We start from the raw sequence: 14,518 nt of genomic DNA on the forward strand, positions 1-14,518 counted from the left end.
AAGTCTGCGGGCAGCCAGAGCAAGCGGAAGGGCAAGCTGTGGTAGTGTTGGGCTGGCTGTTCGGCTGGGCCAGACCAGGCCGAACAGGACCAGACTTGAAGTAGAAGCGCGTGGAGCATCACCTTGTCCTCGTTCACTCTCCTCGCGTCCTGGGAGTTCCCCGTCCCCCGTCTTGATCCAAGTCAAGGGCCTACTGGCGCGAGAGTCGCTGGCGCCCGCGCGGGGTTTGGGCATCTCGGCACGCCGGCTCTGTCGTGGCCTCAGGGGGACATTGTCGCGTTCGCTACCCGCGGGGCCGAGCGAGCGGGAAGCTAGGCACAGTCGGGGCCTGGTGGTGGGTCCCCTGGGGCCGGTCGCAATGGGTTTCCGGGGGTCCCGCTGCTGCTCTGTGGACCCCTTCGGCTCCTGGTGCTCTGGGCGCTGGCAGCGTCACCGGACAAAGGCCACGAGCGCGGGGGTGTCCCCGAGGCGGACGCGCGGGTTTACTTCCTCTCCGGCCCCACGGGCGCGCTTCCCTCCTGGCGGATTCCGAAGCCCGCCCCACCACCGTCACCGCACCAGTGGCCCAGGCAGGCTTCGTGGGACCAACAGGGCTAATCCTGCCCCGCGGATCTAATCCGGATCGGGACCCGGTCCCAGGGGAGGCCCCCACCTCCCCTTCTATTGTTCTGGGGCCCAGGTGAGCGTCTTGTTCCCTCTAGACTCGGTTTCACAGCCTACTCCCGGGTCTTCCTCCTGGGACTGGGGATGGGCGGGTTCTGATGTGGCCCCAGGGCGAGTGACCTGGGGGCAGGAGCTCCCCCGCCCCCCCGCCAACGGCTGGACAGCGGGCAACGGAATCCCAAAAGCAGCTGTTGTCTCCAGAGCATTCCAGCTGCGCTTGGATTTCGTCCCCTGCTCTCCTGCCTGAGCAGCGCCCTGGCCCAGATGGGGTGCCCCTGACCCCCAGACATAATTTACTGAGCCGCTTGGGTCTCAGTTCCTCTCAGGTGCGCCCTCAGGCTGGAGGTGATGGGTGTAGAGGTGGGAGAGCCCAGGCTGGTGGCCATCTCTGGAACCCTGGGGAGCACTGGCGAGGGAGGGTGGACCCAGGACCTCCGGGTAGGAATGCAATGGTAGTGAGTCCCCGAGGGCTGCTTCAGCCCGCATTTCGCTAAAGATAGCCCTCTACTTCCTGGGGAAAAACCACCCCAACCGTCTTCGTGGATGAGAGTATCTAAAGTCCTCAGTTTGGCTGAGGGTTCCCAACCCTGCCAAGCAGTTGTCTCCAGGTTATGCACCTTCAGCATGGAAAGCGCTTTGGAATGACACGATCACTCCCGTTGAGTGGGCCCCCGAGAAGCCATCGGGAATGTCGTGTCCGCCCAGTGCTCTTTCGGCGCCTCCCAGCAGGGCCTCAGCCCTGGCCCAGAAAAGGGCCTTGCCAAGCTTTTCCTGCCCCTGGGTTTTCCTGCTCTCCGGATTTCCCAACTCTCTACTGAGTTAGCTTCTCTATTAAAAGGAATGGGGGTGGGGTGGGGGGTGAGTATGTTACAGTGAAATGAAAACATTTGGGAATCTTTGTGGGAGAAAGAAAAAAGCTTTCCTATTGATAGAGGAGTAAGATATTCCAACTGAGGCCTATTTTTCTACTTCTTATGGTCGCATTATTTGATTGGCCTGTAAATGGCTGTTGCCTAAAACAGGAAGCGTAAGGATCCTTGTTAAAGCACACCAGGTTAAAGGAGTCACATTAAAAGCTGGTCATTCTAGGCCGGGCTTAGGGGCTCACGCCTGTAATCCCAGCACTTTGGGAGGCCGAGGCAGGCGGATCACCTGAGGTCGGGAGTTCCAGGCTTGACAAACTTGGAGAAACCCTGTCTCTATTAAAAGTATTAAAAATACAAAAGTAGCCGGCCGTGGTGGCGCATGCCTGTAATCCCAGCTACTTGGGAGACTGAGGCAGGAGAATCACTTGAACCCGGGAAGGGGAGGTTGCGGTGAGCCAAGATCGCACCACTGCACTCCAGCCTGGGCAACAGGAGCGAAACTCCGTCTCAAAAAAAAAAAAGCTGGTCATTCTGGAAGACATCATGATGGTTGTAATTTCTCAGGTATCAAGAGAAGAAAACTGGCAATTGTATCAAGAGTGCGCATTTATTGGGCATAAAGACGACCTGGGCTGGGCGCAGTGGCTGACTCCTGTAATCCCAGCACTTTCAGAGGCCAAGGCGGGCAGATCACGAGGTCAGGAGTTCGAGACCAGCCGGGCCAACATGGCGGAACACGTCTCTACTAAAAATATAAAAATTAGCCGGGGTGGTGGCGGGCGCCTGTAATCTCAGCTACTCGGGAGCCTGAGGCTGGAGAATCGCTTAAACCCGGGAGGCGGAGGCTGCAGTGAACCGAGATCGTGCCACTGCACTCCAGCCTGGAAGACAAGGGCAAGCCTCCGTCTCAAAAGAAAAACACTCATACCTCAAACGAGAAAATGCTTGCAAATAACCTGAAACCGCGGAACACTATTCTTTTTAAAACGATGTTTTAAGTAGGTCGTGAAAGTGGCCTTAATGTTATACTGCCTTATTCCAGTGACAAGTATTCATCATGTGTAAAATGGGAGAAATGAAATGTTATTAACACAAAGATGTGAGACATCGATGAGAAGAGACGGTACCCTGTCTGATCCCCCACCGGGTCGCGAGGATCCTTTTCCTGGTTGAGACCTGGCCACAGCGAAAGAACCCTAGGCCCGGGAAGGACTCCCGAGATTTCAGATCCAGGGCCCGGCTGTGCAAGTGGACAGCGCGGAAGGGGCGCTGGGGGTGGTAGGTCGAAAGTAGCCGACACGGCTCCTGCTGGCAGAATCTGTCCTCTTACGCGGACCGCCGCCGCATACCCGCCCCAGCCAGTCTGTCCTTTCCGGAAGTTCACCTCCCTAAATTCTTTTTCCGGTTCCGCTTACTCCTTCCGGTCACCATGGCGACCAGGCGCCTTGGGGTCGGGGAGACGCTGGGGGCCCTCAACGCGGCCCTGGGGCCTGGCAATCCGGTATGGATCAAGGAGACGCGCACCCGCCACCTGCGTTCCCGAGACTTTCTGGCACCGCACCGCGCGCTGCAGGCGCGCTTCGATGACGGCCAGGTGGGCGTGAGCCGGGCGAGGCCGTGCGGCCGGGAGCTGGGTCCCGCGCCGTGGCGCGCTCACACGCCCATTCTCCCGCAGGTGCCCGAGCATTTGCTCCATGCCCTCGCCTGCCTGCAGGGTCCCGGTGTGGCCCCGGTGCTGCGCTGCGCGCCGACTCCCGCGGGTCTGTCTCTCCAACTGCAGCGGCCCGCGGTCTTCAAGCGCGTCCTCAGCACCGTAGCCGCCTATGCCTCGCCAGCCTTGCCTGCCTTGCCGGGCCAGCGCGTCTTACTACACTGCCCAGCCCTGCGCAGCTCCCCTTGCGCACTCCGCTTGAGCCAGCTGCGTACGGTGCTCGTGGCTGATCACCTGGCGCGAGCTCTGCGCGCTCACGGGTGAGCGGGGCCTCAGGGCCGGAATGGAGAAGGTGGGACTACCGGGGACCTAGAGAGCGAGCGGCGTCGCCCTCGGGGACAGCGGCTGGAGGTGGGAAGTCTTGGCGAGCTGGACCAGCTGCTCAGGCTGAGGCGACCGCCCTCCCTTCCCAGGGTGTGCGTGCGCCTAGTGCCAGCTGTGCAGGATCCGCACATGCTGACCTTCCTGCAGCAACTGCGGGTGGACTGGCCCGCTGCCTCGGAGAGAGCTTCCCCCCACACCCTGAGGAGCCACGCCCTTGAAGAACTTACCTCTGCTCATGATGGGAGGACACTGTCCCCTGGCATCCTAGGCAGACTGTGTCTGAAGGAGCTGGTGGAAGAACAGGGCCGTACAGCTGGCTATGACCCCAACCTGGACAACTGTCTGGGTAGGACCTGTAGCCTAGCAAGGCCAGAAAAGGCAGGAGCGGGCGGGGGGGGGGGACATCTCCGCTTCTTGCCAGCCCCAGCACCTGTCTGTTCTCTTTGCAGTGACTGAGGATCTCCTGTCTGTGCTAGCTGAGCTGCAGGAGGCTCTATGGCATTGGCCAGAGGACAGCCACCCAGGCCTGGTTAGTGACTCCCAGCCCTGTAGGTTCTCCCAAACCAAGTATACTGTACTTCCACAGTTATGATTGTCCTCCCTTAGGCTGGGTCCCCAGATACTGGTACAGACAGCTGCCTGGTTGTACATGTTGTTAGCTGTGAGGAGGAGTTCCAGCAACAGAAGTTGGACCTGCTTTGGCGGAAGTTGGTTGACAAGGCTCCACTCAGACAGGTGGGTTAATGATGGAGCTCCCCACCACCTAACCCCTAACCTCAGAGGGCCCTTGAAAACCCACCGAGGCGCTTGTTAGCTGACAGGTCCAGAAACTGACACTTCATCTTGGGGGAGTTGCTGGACTTGAGAGGGCATGTGCAGCAGGTGCGGAAGCTCTGGGGAAGGGCGGGGGCTCTGTAGACACATCCCAAGAACACCGAAGACCAGGTTGAGAAGGCTGAACCGTGCGTAGCCTGAGGAGCTGGGTAGAAGGAGCCACTCAACCTGGCAGTTCCAATTTGAGAGAATATGGGCTGAGTAGAGGCACCAGATTTGGGCTCCTCAAGGGACTTCCTGGAGAGTAGTGCCAACTAGGCTGAGCCCCTGCCATCTTCCTGACAGAAGCACCTGATCTGTGGCCCTGTGAAAGTAGCTGGTGCACCTGGCCCTCTGATGACTGCCCCTGAGTACTACAAGTGAGTGAGGCTGGGAGGAACACCAACCTTAGCCAGGGTAGTGTGGGGGGACTCTTCACCCACGACCCTGCCCACTGGCCTCTCTTCCAAACACAGGTTCCGGCATGCCCAGGTGTGCAAGGCCTCAGCACTGAAGCATGGTGGGGATCTGGCCCAAGGTATGCCTGGGAAACCCTGGCTATGTTCTGGGTTAGGGGCAGGTTTTTTTGCATCCCTGCCTTTGCCTGCAGACTGAATGACCAATCCTATACTCCCTCAGACCCAGCCTGGACAGAGATCTTTGGTGTTCTCTCTGTGGCCACCATCAAGTTTGAGATGCTGAGCACAGCCCCACAGAGTCAGGTGAGCCTGGGAGCCTGACAGGGCCAGTGCTGGGGTACCAGGTGTGGTGGCTGCCTTCTCTCTGCAGCTGTGCTCCTATTCCCTAGCTCTTCCTGGCTCTGGCTGACAAGAACATCTCCACAAAGGGCACAAAGAGTGGCACCTTTGTCATGTATAATTGTGCCCGTCTTGCCACACTCTTTGAGAGTTACAAGTGTAGTATGGAACAAGGTCTGTACCCCACTTTTCCTCCTGTGAGCAGTCTGGACTTCTCACTACTACATGATGAGGTGAGTGTCCCTCCCGGTAGCTGGCACAAAGGAAGCCTGGACTTCCCCTCCCAGCACCTTTCTCCCCCACAGGGTGAGTGGTTGTTGCTCTTCAACAATATCCTCCCCTTTCCGGATCTGCTGAGCCAGACAGCAATGCTGGACTGCACAGCCCCAGGGCTCCACATCACTGCACGCACAGAGATGGTGAGGCACAACCAGGACACTCTATACTCTATTCTTTATTCTGGCCTGGGGCACAAGAGCAAAGAGATGGGCCAGTGACTCAGTCTCTGTCTCTAGATGTGCAAGTTCCTGGTACAGCTCAGCATGGATTTCAGCTCCTACTACAACCGAGTACACATCCTAGGGGTGAGCGCACAGCAAAACGGGTTTGGGACGTGCAGAGAGGTACAGGGTAAAGACAAAGGAAGCAGAGGATGAGACCAGTAGGCCCCTTCTCTTTCAGGAGCCTCGACCACACCGCTTTGGTCAGATGTTCGTCCGCCTGCAGCTTCTGAGGGCTGTGCGTGAGGTGCTCCATACTGGCCTGGCTATGCTGGGTCTCCCTCCACTGAGCCACATCTAAGGCCACAGAGGCTCCAATATTTGGGAATGTTCACAAAGTCATCAACTGGAAAAAAAGCAAAAACCCACGGCCAAAATAAATTGGTACTGTTACAAAGTTCTGTCTTGTCATGGGGAGTGGGGCATATTCTTGGCAGCACTCCACTCACCTTCAGTTCCTAGACCGATGTCAGGAACCCGCGGCCGCCACCTCCTCCCCTCAAGGCATGCTGAGCATGGGCACAGACAGCCCATCCCTGCTCCATGCTGTCTGCGAGCAGGCCCCATGCCCAGCACACCGGCCACCGTGGGATACCTCAGTCATACCAGTTGTAAACCTCAAGCCCCTGACCCCCAAGGGCACAGCGGTGGCCAAACTCAGGGCTCACAGGCCAGCAGTCCATGTCAGCCACATCTGGCACATGGTACACAGTGCTATTCATGAAGGTGGGTTCACCATGCCCCAGACGCCAGAAGGTCAGCCGTTGATCAATGGAGGCTGAGACCATGATACTTGGGCTTAGGATCTTGAGGCCTGTCACATGGCCAGCATGTGCACAGGGAACACAGTATTCCTCTAGCACACGCAGCTGGGGTACCAGCCCACCCTCTCCCACAGCCTCTTCTAGCTCTAGCATCTCCACAGCAAGCACAAAGACATGGAGGGATCCATCTTCACTGCCACTGGCCACGAGATGGTGGCCCTCACGGGTGGGCAACGTGTGCAGGCTGTTGATACCACAGCTGTGGGCCTGGAGAGTCAGAGAGGGGGTGCCAAGCCCTGAAGGAAGAGGGTAGTTGTCAGGGCCCCGCCTGTCACATGTGTGAGGGCTATGTAACAGGTGAGGAGGGGTAGCCATGGTTGCACATTAGCTACTCACGGTAGGGAAGCCCAGGATCCACTGGAGGCTCCAGGACAGTGGAGCCATGGTCTAGCACGGTGGTGAGATCCCAGAAAGCCAGGTTGCCATCAGTAGCTGCGCTGCACAGGAGGAGCCTCCTGGAAGCCAGGAAAAGTCAACCTGGTCAATGACAGAGATGAAGCTCAACAGGAACCCCCCCCACCCAGCCCATGCAGGACCATCATCCAGCCCCTCTCACCGTCTCTGGTTGGGTGCCTCATGTGTAAAGGAGTGAACCTTGAGGACACATCGCTTATGGTGGAAGGTTTCAGCAAGGAGCTGCAGAATCCGCCCGGAATCCTGCAAGAGAAAGAGCCTGGGGGGCGGGGGGTGGCCTAGCTCAGAATGCATCCTAAACAACCTTACTTCCTTTGTCTCCCGCCCCACTGGGCCCTGTGCTCTCACCTTACAGCCCCATCACTACAGGCTGCAGCCACAAGGGGGCCAAGGCTGGGCTGGTCAAGTTCACACACAGCAAGGGACATGTACCTGCAGGGACAACACGCAGCTGTCAGGTGGAGCCTGCAAGCCTGGGAGCATCTGCATGACCCATACCACACCCTGCCCAGGAGCATATATTACCTGGTCTCTGGGTCTGCCTTGACCATTCGATGCCGATTGCGTTGCCGGTCCCAATAGTCATCTAGCCGGTGGGACGAAAGGTGCATGACATGGCAGGCGAGGCGGCTTGGGGTGCTGGGGTCCGGAGTAACCATGATGCTGAAGCAGTGCATCTCAGCCCGTCCCCCCGCAGACACCACATGGGCAGTCAGGCCTGGCTGAGGATCCTGAGGGCCACCTGGGGTGCCAATGCCCCATACAGCCACAGCACGTACAGAGGAGATGTGGTTACAAACAGCTGTGAGTGCATGGGCTGAGCCTGTTGTTGTAGGGAGTGCTAGGACACAGACAGTAGTGTCCTCACTACAGGTGATCACAATGTCAGTCAAGTCAGGTCCCTCACTGCCAGGCTCCAGGTCATCAGGCTGCATGAAGCTGGGCACTCCATATTCAGGCCCTAGAGTAATGGTGCCCACACGCTTTACACAAGTGATCTCACGGCCATGCAGACCCTCCCGGAGAATCACATGTGGCCGAGTGCAGCCACCCAGAGCCCTGTACAGCATGACATCCCCATCCTTGAGGTAAGCAAAGGCCATGGCCGCCTCAGTATCAGAGAATGCCCACGAACGGTGCCCTCCACCACAGTTGACAATGTGCAGCTTCTCGTGTGACCGGGGGTTCCACACCACAAACTCATTGGCATGGAAACCCAGGATAACCATGCTCCCATCGGGCACTATACGGAGCCCAGCTAGCCAGTTCATGCCTCGACAGGACTTCTGCCTTAGGACTGGCTGGAGCTGGCCGTCTCGTACAAATAGCTGGTAGTAGGCGCCATCGCGCCCTGTGGTATACACATAGCCGCCATGGCATGTGACTGAGGTCACACCCTGCTTCCCATGCAGAGACGGCAGGGTAGACACTGGGCCCAACCCAGTGAAAGCATTCCCACCCCCACTACTACCACTACCCACTCCAGGTGCCCCAGCACCAGCCCCAGTCTTGCCTCCCACCCCAGGGTCCTTGAGCAGACCTGGTCTGGAGGGGAACAGTAGCACAGAGCCCCGGCGGTCACCACACACCAGGAAGTCACCTGGGGGTAGGAAGGCACTGCATGTGTGCCATCTCTGCTTGCTTGGGGGCAGCAGGTACCGACAACGTTCCTTGACAAAGATGGCCTTGCCAGAGGGTGCAGCTGAGATCTCTAGGCAAGCTACTACCCCACCAGGACCCGATGCCAGCAACAGGAGCTCCTCATAACCACGCAGGGCCCAGCTCAAGCTGTGCACCTTCCCAGGAAACATGGTCTGGTCCACAGCAGCAGCTGGAGTGTTGATGGGGACAATCTTGACACAACCTTCCCCATTGGCCATAGCACACAATCCAAAGCCCTCAGGACCAGGAGCTGCCTCCAGCAGGCAGTAGGACTGGAAATGTTTATCCTCTAGCAGTTGCTCCCAGCACTTGACCTCGACGTCATAGAGATACAGGGCCCCTGTATCAGTCACTGCCAGCAGTCGCCAAGAGCCAGCCAGCGTCACAGCCTTGAGGGTACCTGGCCTACTACGGGACTTGAAGCAGAGAGCCAAGACCCCCAATCCCCGGTACCCACGCCTTACCAAGTGCCACAGCCGAATGCCTGAGTCATCACCCCCAGTGATCACCCAGGCCTGCCTCTCATGGGCAGCTATGGCCCGGATCCCACGTCCCTGGTGTCCCCGAAAGGCCTGGAGGATTTCACCTTCATGGCTCCACACCAAGCAGACACAGTCCTCTCCTGCACTGATAAGGTAATTCTCTAGGAGCTTGACCTGCCACACACGGGCGCTGTGCCCAAAGCAGTGCCCAATATTCTGCACCCGACCCCCAGGCACTCGCAGGTCGCCCACCTTCCAGATACGAACGCTTCGGTCTTCTGAAGCTGTAGCCAGCAAACCCTTGCTTTCCAGGTATGACATGCTGAAGATGATGCCCACGTGCCCACTGATTCGTCGGTCAGGTGCTACAGGTTTGTTGTCTGCTAAGGCAGTTGCTGGGTACCAGACCAAGAGCTGGTTGGAAACAGCACCTGCCACTATGGTCAACTCCTTCCAGGCGTCTCCAATCAGGCAGGCTGAAGAGAGGGTGCACCTGTCTGTGCAGGGCACCTCTTGTAGGATGCACCCTACTATAGGATCATATAGGACCACTGAGTTGTGGCCCAGGGCCAAGGCTATATTTCCCTCAAGCCAGCGTGCATCCCAAATCCAGTCAGACATGTTCCACAGGCCAGAGCGCCAAAGCTCCCGGAAGTGGCCCTGTCCCCAGCTAATTTTCACAACTCGGAGTCCCTTGCTTCCAAACACAGCCACCATGGCCTCCAAGTCAAAGTCTCCATTAGGCTCTGGCCGCACCCGGAAGCCATGGATAAGATAGTGGCCAAGCAGGTTCTGTACTCGCTTTATCATCCGCAGATGCCCACCAAAGTCCAAGCTGTACACCAGGACATCGGGACCCTCACCTAGACAGAGGCAAAGAGCCATGTCAGAGCTATGTACCTAACTCTGATGACCCACAGGGAAGAGATGGGGATCAGGGAAACTTCTTGGCATGTAGCCTATGAACGCATCAGGACACACAATCCTGCAGCTTGAATCTTAGAAAATCCTTGGTTGAGAAAATCCTCGGCCGGGTGCAGTGACTCATGCCTGTAATCCCAGCACTTTGGGAGGCCAAAGAGAGACTCCGTCTCAAAAGAAAAAAAAAGAAAATACTTGATCTTGGCCAGGCGCGGTGGTTCACGCCTGTAATCCTAGTACTTTGGGAGGCCAAGGTGGATGAATCACCTGAGGTCAGGAGTTCAGGACCAGCCTGGCCAACAAGGTGAAACCCCATTCTATTAAAAATACAAAAATTAGCCAGGCATGGTGGCAGGTGCCTGTAATCCCAGCTACTCGGGAGGCTGAGGCAGGAGAATCGCTTGAACCCAGCAGGTGGAGGTTGCAGTGAGTCGAGATCGTACCACTTCACTCAGCCTGGGTGAAAGAGCGAAACTCCGTCTCAAAAAAAAAAAAAAAAGGGGGCCGGGCACGGTGGCTCACGCCTGTAATCCCAGCGATTTGGGAGGCCAAGATGGGCGGATCACGAGGTCAGGAGATCGAGACCATCCTGACTAACACGGTGAAACCCCGTCTCTACTAAAAATACAAAAATTAGCCGGGCGCGGTGGCGGGCGTCTGTAGTCCCAGCCACATGGGAGGCTGAGGCAGGAGAATGGCGTGAACCCGGGAGGCGGAGCTTGCAGTGAGTGGAGATTGCGCCACCGCACTCCAGCCTGGGCAACAGAGCGAGACTCCGTCTCAAAAAAAAAAAAAACAAAAAAAAAAAAAAAAGGGAAAAAAAAATCCTTGGTCTCAGCTTCAGCTGGACTTTAAGTGCTGACTTTGTGTTTCTCTTGTCACTCTTTTTTTTTTTTTTTTTTTTTTTGAGACAGAGTCTCACTCTGTCGCTGAGGCTGGAGTGCAGTAGCACTGTGTCAGCTCATTGCAACCTCCATCTCCAGGGTTCAAGCAACTCTCTTGTCTCAGCCTCCCGAGTAGCTTAGCTGGGATTACAGGGGCCCACCGCCATGCCTGGCTAGTGTTTTTTTTGTTTTGTTTTGTTTTGTTTTGAGACAGAGTCTTGCTGTGTTGCCCATGCTGGAGTGCAGTGGCACCATCTCGGCTCACTGCAAGCTCCGCCTCCCACGTTCACGCCATTCTCCTGCCTCAGCCTCCCGAGTAGCTGGGACTACACACGCCTGCCGCCACGCCCGGCTAATTTTTTGTATTTTTAATAGAGACGGGGTTTCACCATGTTAGCCAGGATGATCTCGATCTCCTGATCTCGTGATCCGCCCACCTCGGCCTCCCAAAGCGCTGGGATTACAGGCGTGAGCCATGGCACCCAGCCAGTTTTTATATTTTTAGTAGAGACAGGGTTTCACCATGTTGGTCAGGCTGGTCTTGAACTCCTGAACTCAGGTGATCCACCCACGTTGGCCTCCCAAAGTGCTGGGATTACAGGTGTGAGCCGTTGTGCCCGGCCTCATCAGTCACTTTTTTTTTTTTTTTTTTTAGACGGAGTCTTGCTCTGCCACCCAGGCTGAAGTGCAGTGGCATGATCTTGGCTCTCTGCAAGCTCTGCCTCCTAGGTTCACGCCATTCTCCTGCCTCAGCCTCTCAAGTAGCTGGGACTACAGGCACCCGCTACCACGCCTGGCTAATCTTTTGCATTTTTAGTAGAGACAGGGTTTCACTGTGTTAGCCAGGATGGTCTCAATCTCCTGACCTCATGATCCGCCCGCCTCAGCCTCCCAAAGTGCTGGGATTATAGGAGTGAGCCACCACACCTAGCCTCATCAATCACTCTTGATGTTCAGTTCGACCACAAATTTCTCAAACTCAAAGTCTCCTCCTCACCTCACTTTTTTTTAATAAAAAAAAAATAATAATAGAGATGAGGCCTGATACAGTGGCTCACGCCTGTAAACCCAGCACTTTGGAAGGCAGGAGGATCGCTTAAGCCCAGGAGTTTGAGACCAGCCTGGGCAACATGGTAAAACTCCGCCTCTAAAAAAATTATGCAAATTAGCTGGGCATGATGGTGCACGCCTGTAGTCTCAGCTACTTGGGAGGCTGAGGTGAGAGCATCTCTTGAGCCCAAGAGGTGGAAGTTGCAGTGACCTGAGATTACACCACTGCACTCCAGCCTGAGCAACAGAGCAAGACCCTGACTCAAAAAAAAAAAAAAAAAAAAAAAAAAAGTAAAAATGAGAAAGATTTTGACAATGCAAAAAGAAAATAAAAGATGTAAAATGAGAAAGTCTAATCCAGTGGTTCTCCGCAGGGGGCAACTTTCCCCACAGGAGACATCTGGCAATAGCTGCAGACAGTTTTGGCTGTCTCCAGGGGTTGTGCTACTGGCAACTAAGGCCAGGGATGATGCTAAACATCGTACAATGCACACACAGCCTTCAAACAAAGAATCATCTGGTCTAAAAGGTCAATAGAGGCAAGACTGAGAAAACCCCGATCTAATCTAACCAGACTGGGTAAGTGTAAGGGGAGGACAACTTGAGGACACAATATTTAGAATTAGGATTCAAGGATAAGCAGCAGTTAGCCAGAGGAAGGCAGGCAGAAGAGGGGGAATGGGAGATGGGGAGGCCGCTGAGTGATGGGAGGGTTTGCAGCTTTCTTGGTGGAGAAAACAGCAAGTATGATTATCCTGAGGTAGGCAAGAGCATTGAGTATGGTAGATGGAACAGGAAATGAAGAGCTCAGGAATAGGCTAGAGAGGCCAGGTGTGGTGGCTCATGCCTGTAATTCCAGCATTTTGGGAGGCTGAGGCAGGCGAATCACTTGAGGTCAGGAGTTTGAGACCAGCCTGGCCAACATGGTGAAGCCCCATCTCTACTAAAAATACAACAATTAGCTGGGCATGATGGTGGGCACCTGTAATCCCAGCTACTCCGGAGGCTGAGGCAGGAGAATCACTTGAACCTGGGAGGTGGAGGTTACAGTGAGCCGAGACTGTGCCACTGCACTCCAACCTGGGTGACAGAGCAAGACTGTCTCAAAAAAAAAACCCCAAAAAAACAGAATTGTAGCTATACAAAAGTCACTCTGGAAGCCACAGAAGTGAATTCACTTGCAGTTTCTTAAACTTCATTTCCCAAGTTATTCACCACCTTAAAACCCTTCAATAGGTTCTCCCCACTGCACTTAGGGATAAAGTCAGATCAAGGCCTGAAACAATGTGGCCTCTGCTGGCTTGTCCAGCCTTTCCTCCCAGGCTCCATTCCTGCTCTAACTTCACAAGAATTCCCTCCTTCCCCCATAATGACAGATTCTTCCAGCCTCAAGGCCTTTGGTATGCTTACCCTCTGCCAGGAACTCACCCCTTTTCCTAGTTCACTCTTGTGGTTCTTTGAGTTTCTGCTTAGCTGTTCCCCCTCCAGGGGCCTTAGGAGTTTAGCTTGGGGTAGGAGCTCCAAGCTCCAAGAACCCCCACACCAGATCGAAACTGGATCATCCCCATCCCACACACACACACCCTCTTAGGACTGGGGACAACTCACTCAAGGCCTGACCGCCAAGGCCCTGCCTCAGGACCCTTATACAACTCAGTAGGACCAACAAAGGTCATTAGCGGCTTCACATAATGACTGTTCGAGACCAGCCTGGACTCTGACACCTCAAGTCCCAGGCCTCGCCTGTCCTTTGGGACCCGGTTCTCCTTGGAGGGACGAACCTCCACACCTAATTTCCTGGACCTCAACCATCTCAGGAGAGGTCTCAGGCCCCGCTTCCCCGGGCACCGCCCCCTACACGTAAAGGTCTCATCCGCCATTTTCCGCGACGCCATCCTCCTCAGAGTATCTCCACCCCCACCTTAGCGGGAAGAGATTCATCCCGCCCTCGAGAGGGCACACCCTTGCCCTCTCCCGGCCCCGCCTTCCCCAAGAGGCCACACCCCCGAGGGGCCTCCTTCTCCACCTCCCGGCTCTGCCTGGTCTCCGTCGGAGAGGCCAAGCCCCCGCCCATCTCCTAGAAGGGAGCACACCCCCTCAACCCTCCGCTCCCGTGCCTTCGCCTCCGCGCGGCCGCGTTCCCCTGCACCATCCCGGGGTTCCACCCGCCCTTTCCATGCGGGCTGAAGTTTATGAAGCGCCGCAGCAGCCACGTCAGCTTTGTCTCTCGGGCCCCGCCGTCCTCAGGTTGGCCCTCGTCCCCGCCGTCTCCTGGGCTCCCTTCTCACCTCCGACCGGCCTCAACCTGCTGCCCTTCCTCTCCTCAGGGCATCCCTTTGTCCCTGTGGCACCGCCCCTGGCAGGCGCTGTTTCTTTCCCCCTTTCCCCCTGGCGTGCCTCAAGCCAAGCCTCACCCGCCAACAGCCGGTCCCCCACGCACTCCAGACCCGTGACTGGGAGGAGTATAAGCTCCGAGGTTGCCAGCGGGCAAACGTACTCCTCGAGAGCGTCCATGTTGATCCTCGAGGTGCTGAGGCAGCCACGGCTAAGAAGGGAAATGAACTCTCGCGAGAACGAGCCTTCCCGGCGCCCCGCGCTGCCCATCAACAGCGCCCTCAGCTACAGGTAGCAGAGACCAGGGCGCCC

The 14,518-nt window shown here is 56.4% G+C and overlaps 2 protein-coding genes across 9 annotated transcripts; one reads left to right on the top strand and one right to left on the bottom strand.

The window, feature by feature from the left end:
* Nucleotides 1–40: 40 nt before the first annotated feature.
* Nucleotides 41–6,032, top strand: DALRD3 (DALR anticodon binding domain containing 3). 3 transcript variants are annotated; one of them, XM_073010218.1, is made up of 13 exons: nt 41–679; nt 2,094–3,123; nt 3,205–3,500; nt 3,654–3,910; nt 4,014–4,093; nt 4,171–4,299; nt 4,684–4,757; nt 4,854–4,915; nt 5,017–5,099; nt 5,186–5,368; nt 5,441–5,554; nt 5,651–5,719; nt 5,817–6,032. In XM_073010218.1, the coding sequence occupies exons 2-13, from the start codon at nt 2,959–2,961 to the stop codon at nt 5,934–5,936; spliced, it is 1,632 nt and encodes a 543-aa protein (XP_072866319.1). In that variant the 5' UTR covers nt 41–679; nt 2,094–2,958; the 3' UTR covers nt 5,937–6,032. The 3 variants fall into 3 exon arrangements, with proteins under 3 accessions (XP_072866319.1, XP_072866321.1, XP_007982349.1); XM_073010220.1 differs by lacking the exon at nt 5,186–5,368; XM_007984158.3 differs by lacking the exon at nt 41–679 and having other exon boundaries at nt 2,088–3,123.
* Nucleotides 5,572–14,462, bottom strand: WDR6 (WD repeat domain 6). 6 transcript variants are annotated; one of them, XR_012090640.1, is made up of 7 exons: nt 14,287–14,461; nt 7,399–9,880; nt 7,222–7,305; nt 7,016–7,132; nt 6,796–6,936; nt 6,085–6,695; nt 5,572–5,981 (listed from the first exon to the last, which is right to left on the bottom strand). XR_012090640.1 is itself a non-coding variant. In XM_073010217.1 (6 exons), the coding sequence occupies exons 1-6, from the start codon at nt 14,384–14,386 to the stop codon at nt 5,902–5,904; spliced, it is 2,982 nt and encodes a 993-aa protein (XP_072866318.1). In that variant the 5' UTR covers nt 14,387–14,460; the 3' UTR covers nt 5,572–5,901. The 6 variants fall into 6 exon arrangements, 2 of the variants coding, with proteins under 2 accessions (XP_072866318.1, XP_007982353.2); XR_495204.3 differs by having other exon boundaries at nt 6,796–6,914; nt 14,287–14,457; XR_012090641.1 differs by lacking the exon at nt 6,085–6,695 and having other exon boundaries at nt 14,287–14,462.
* Between the last annotated feature and the right edge of the window lie 56 nt (nt 14,463–14,518).

The sequence above is a fragment of the Chlorocebus sabaeus genome, chromosome 22 (genome assembly GCF_047675955.1).
Source record: "Chlorocebus sabaeus isolate Y175 chromosome 22, mChlSab1.0.hap1, whole genome shotgun sequence".
NCBI classification, from domain to species: Eukaryota; Metazoa; Chordata; class Mammalia; order Primates; family Cercopithecidae; genus Chlorocebus; species Chlorocebus sabaeus.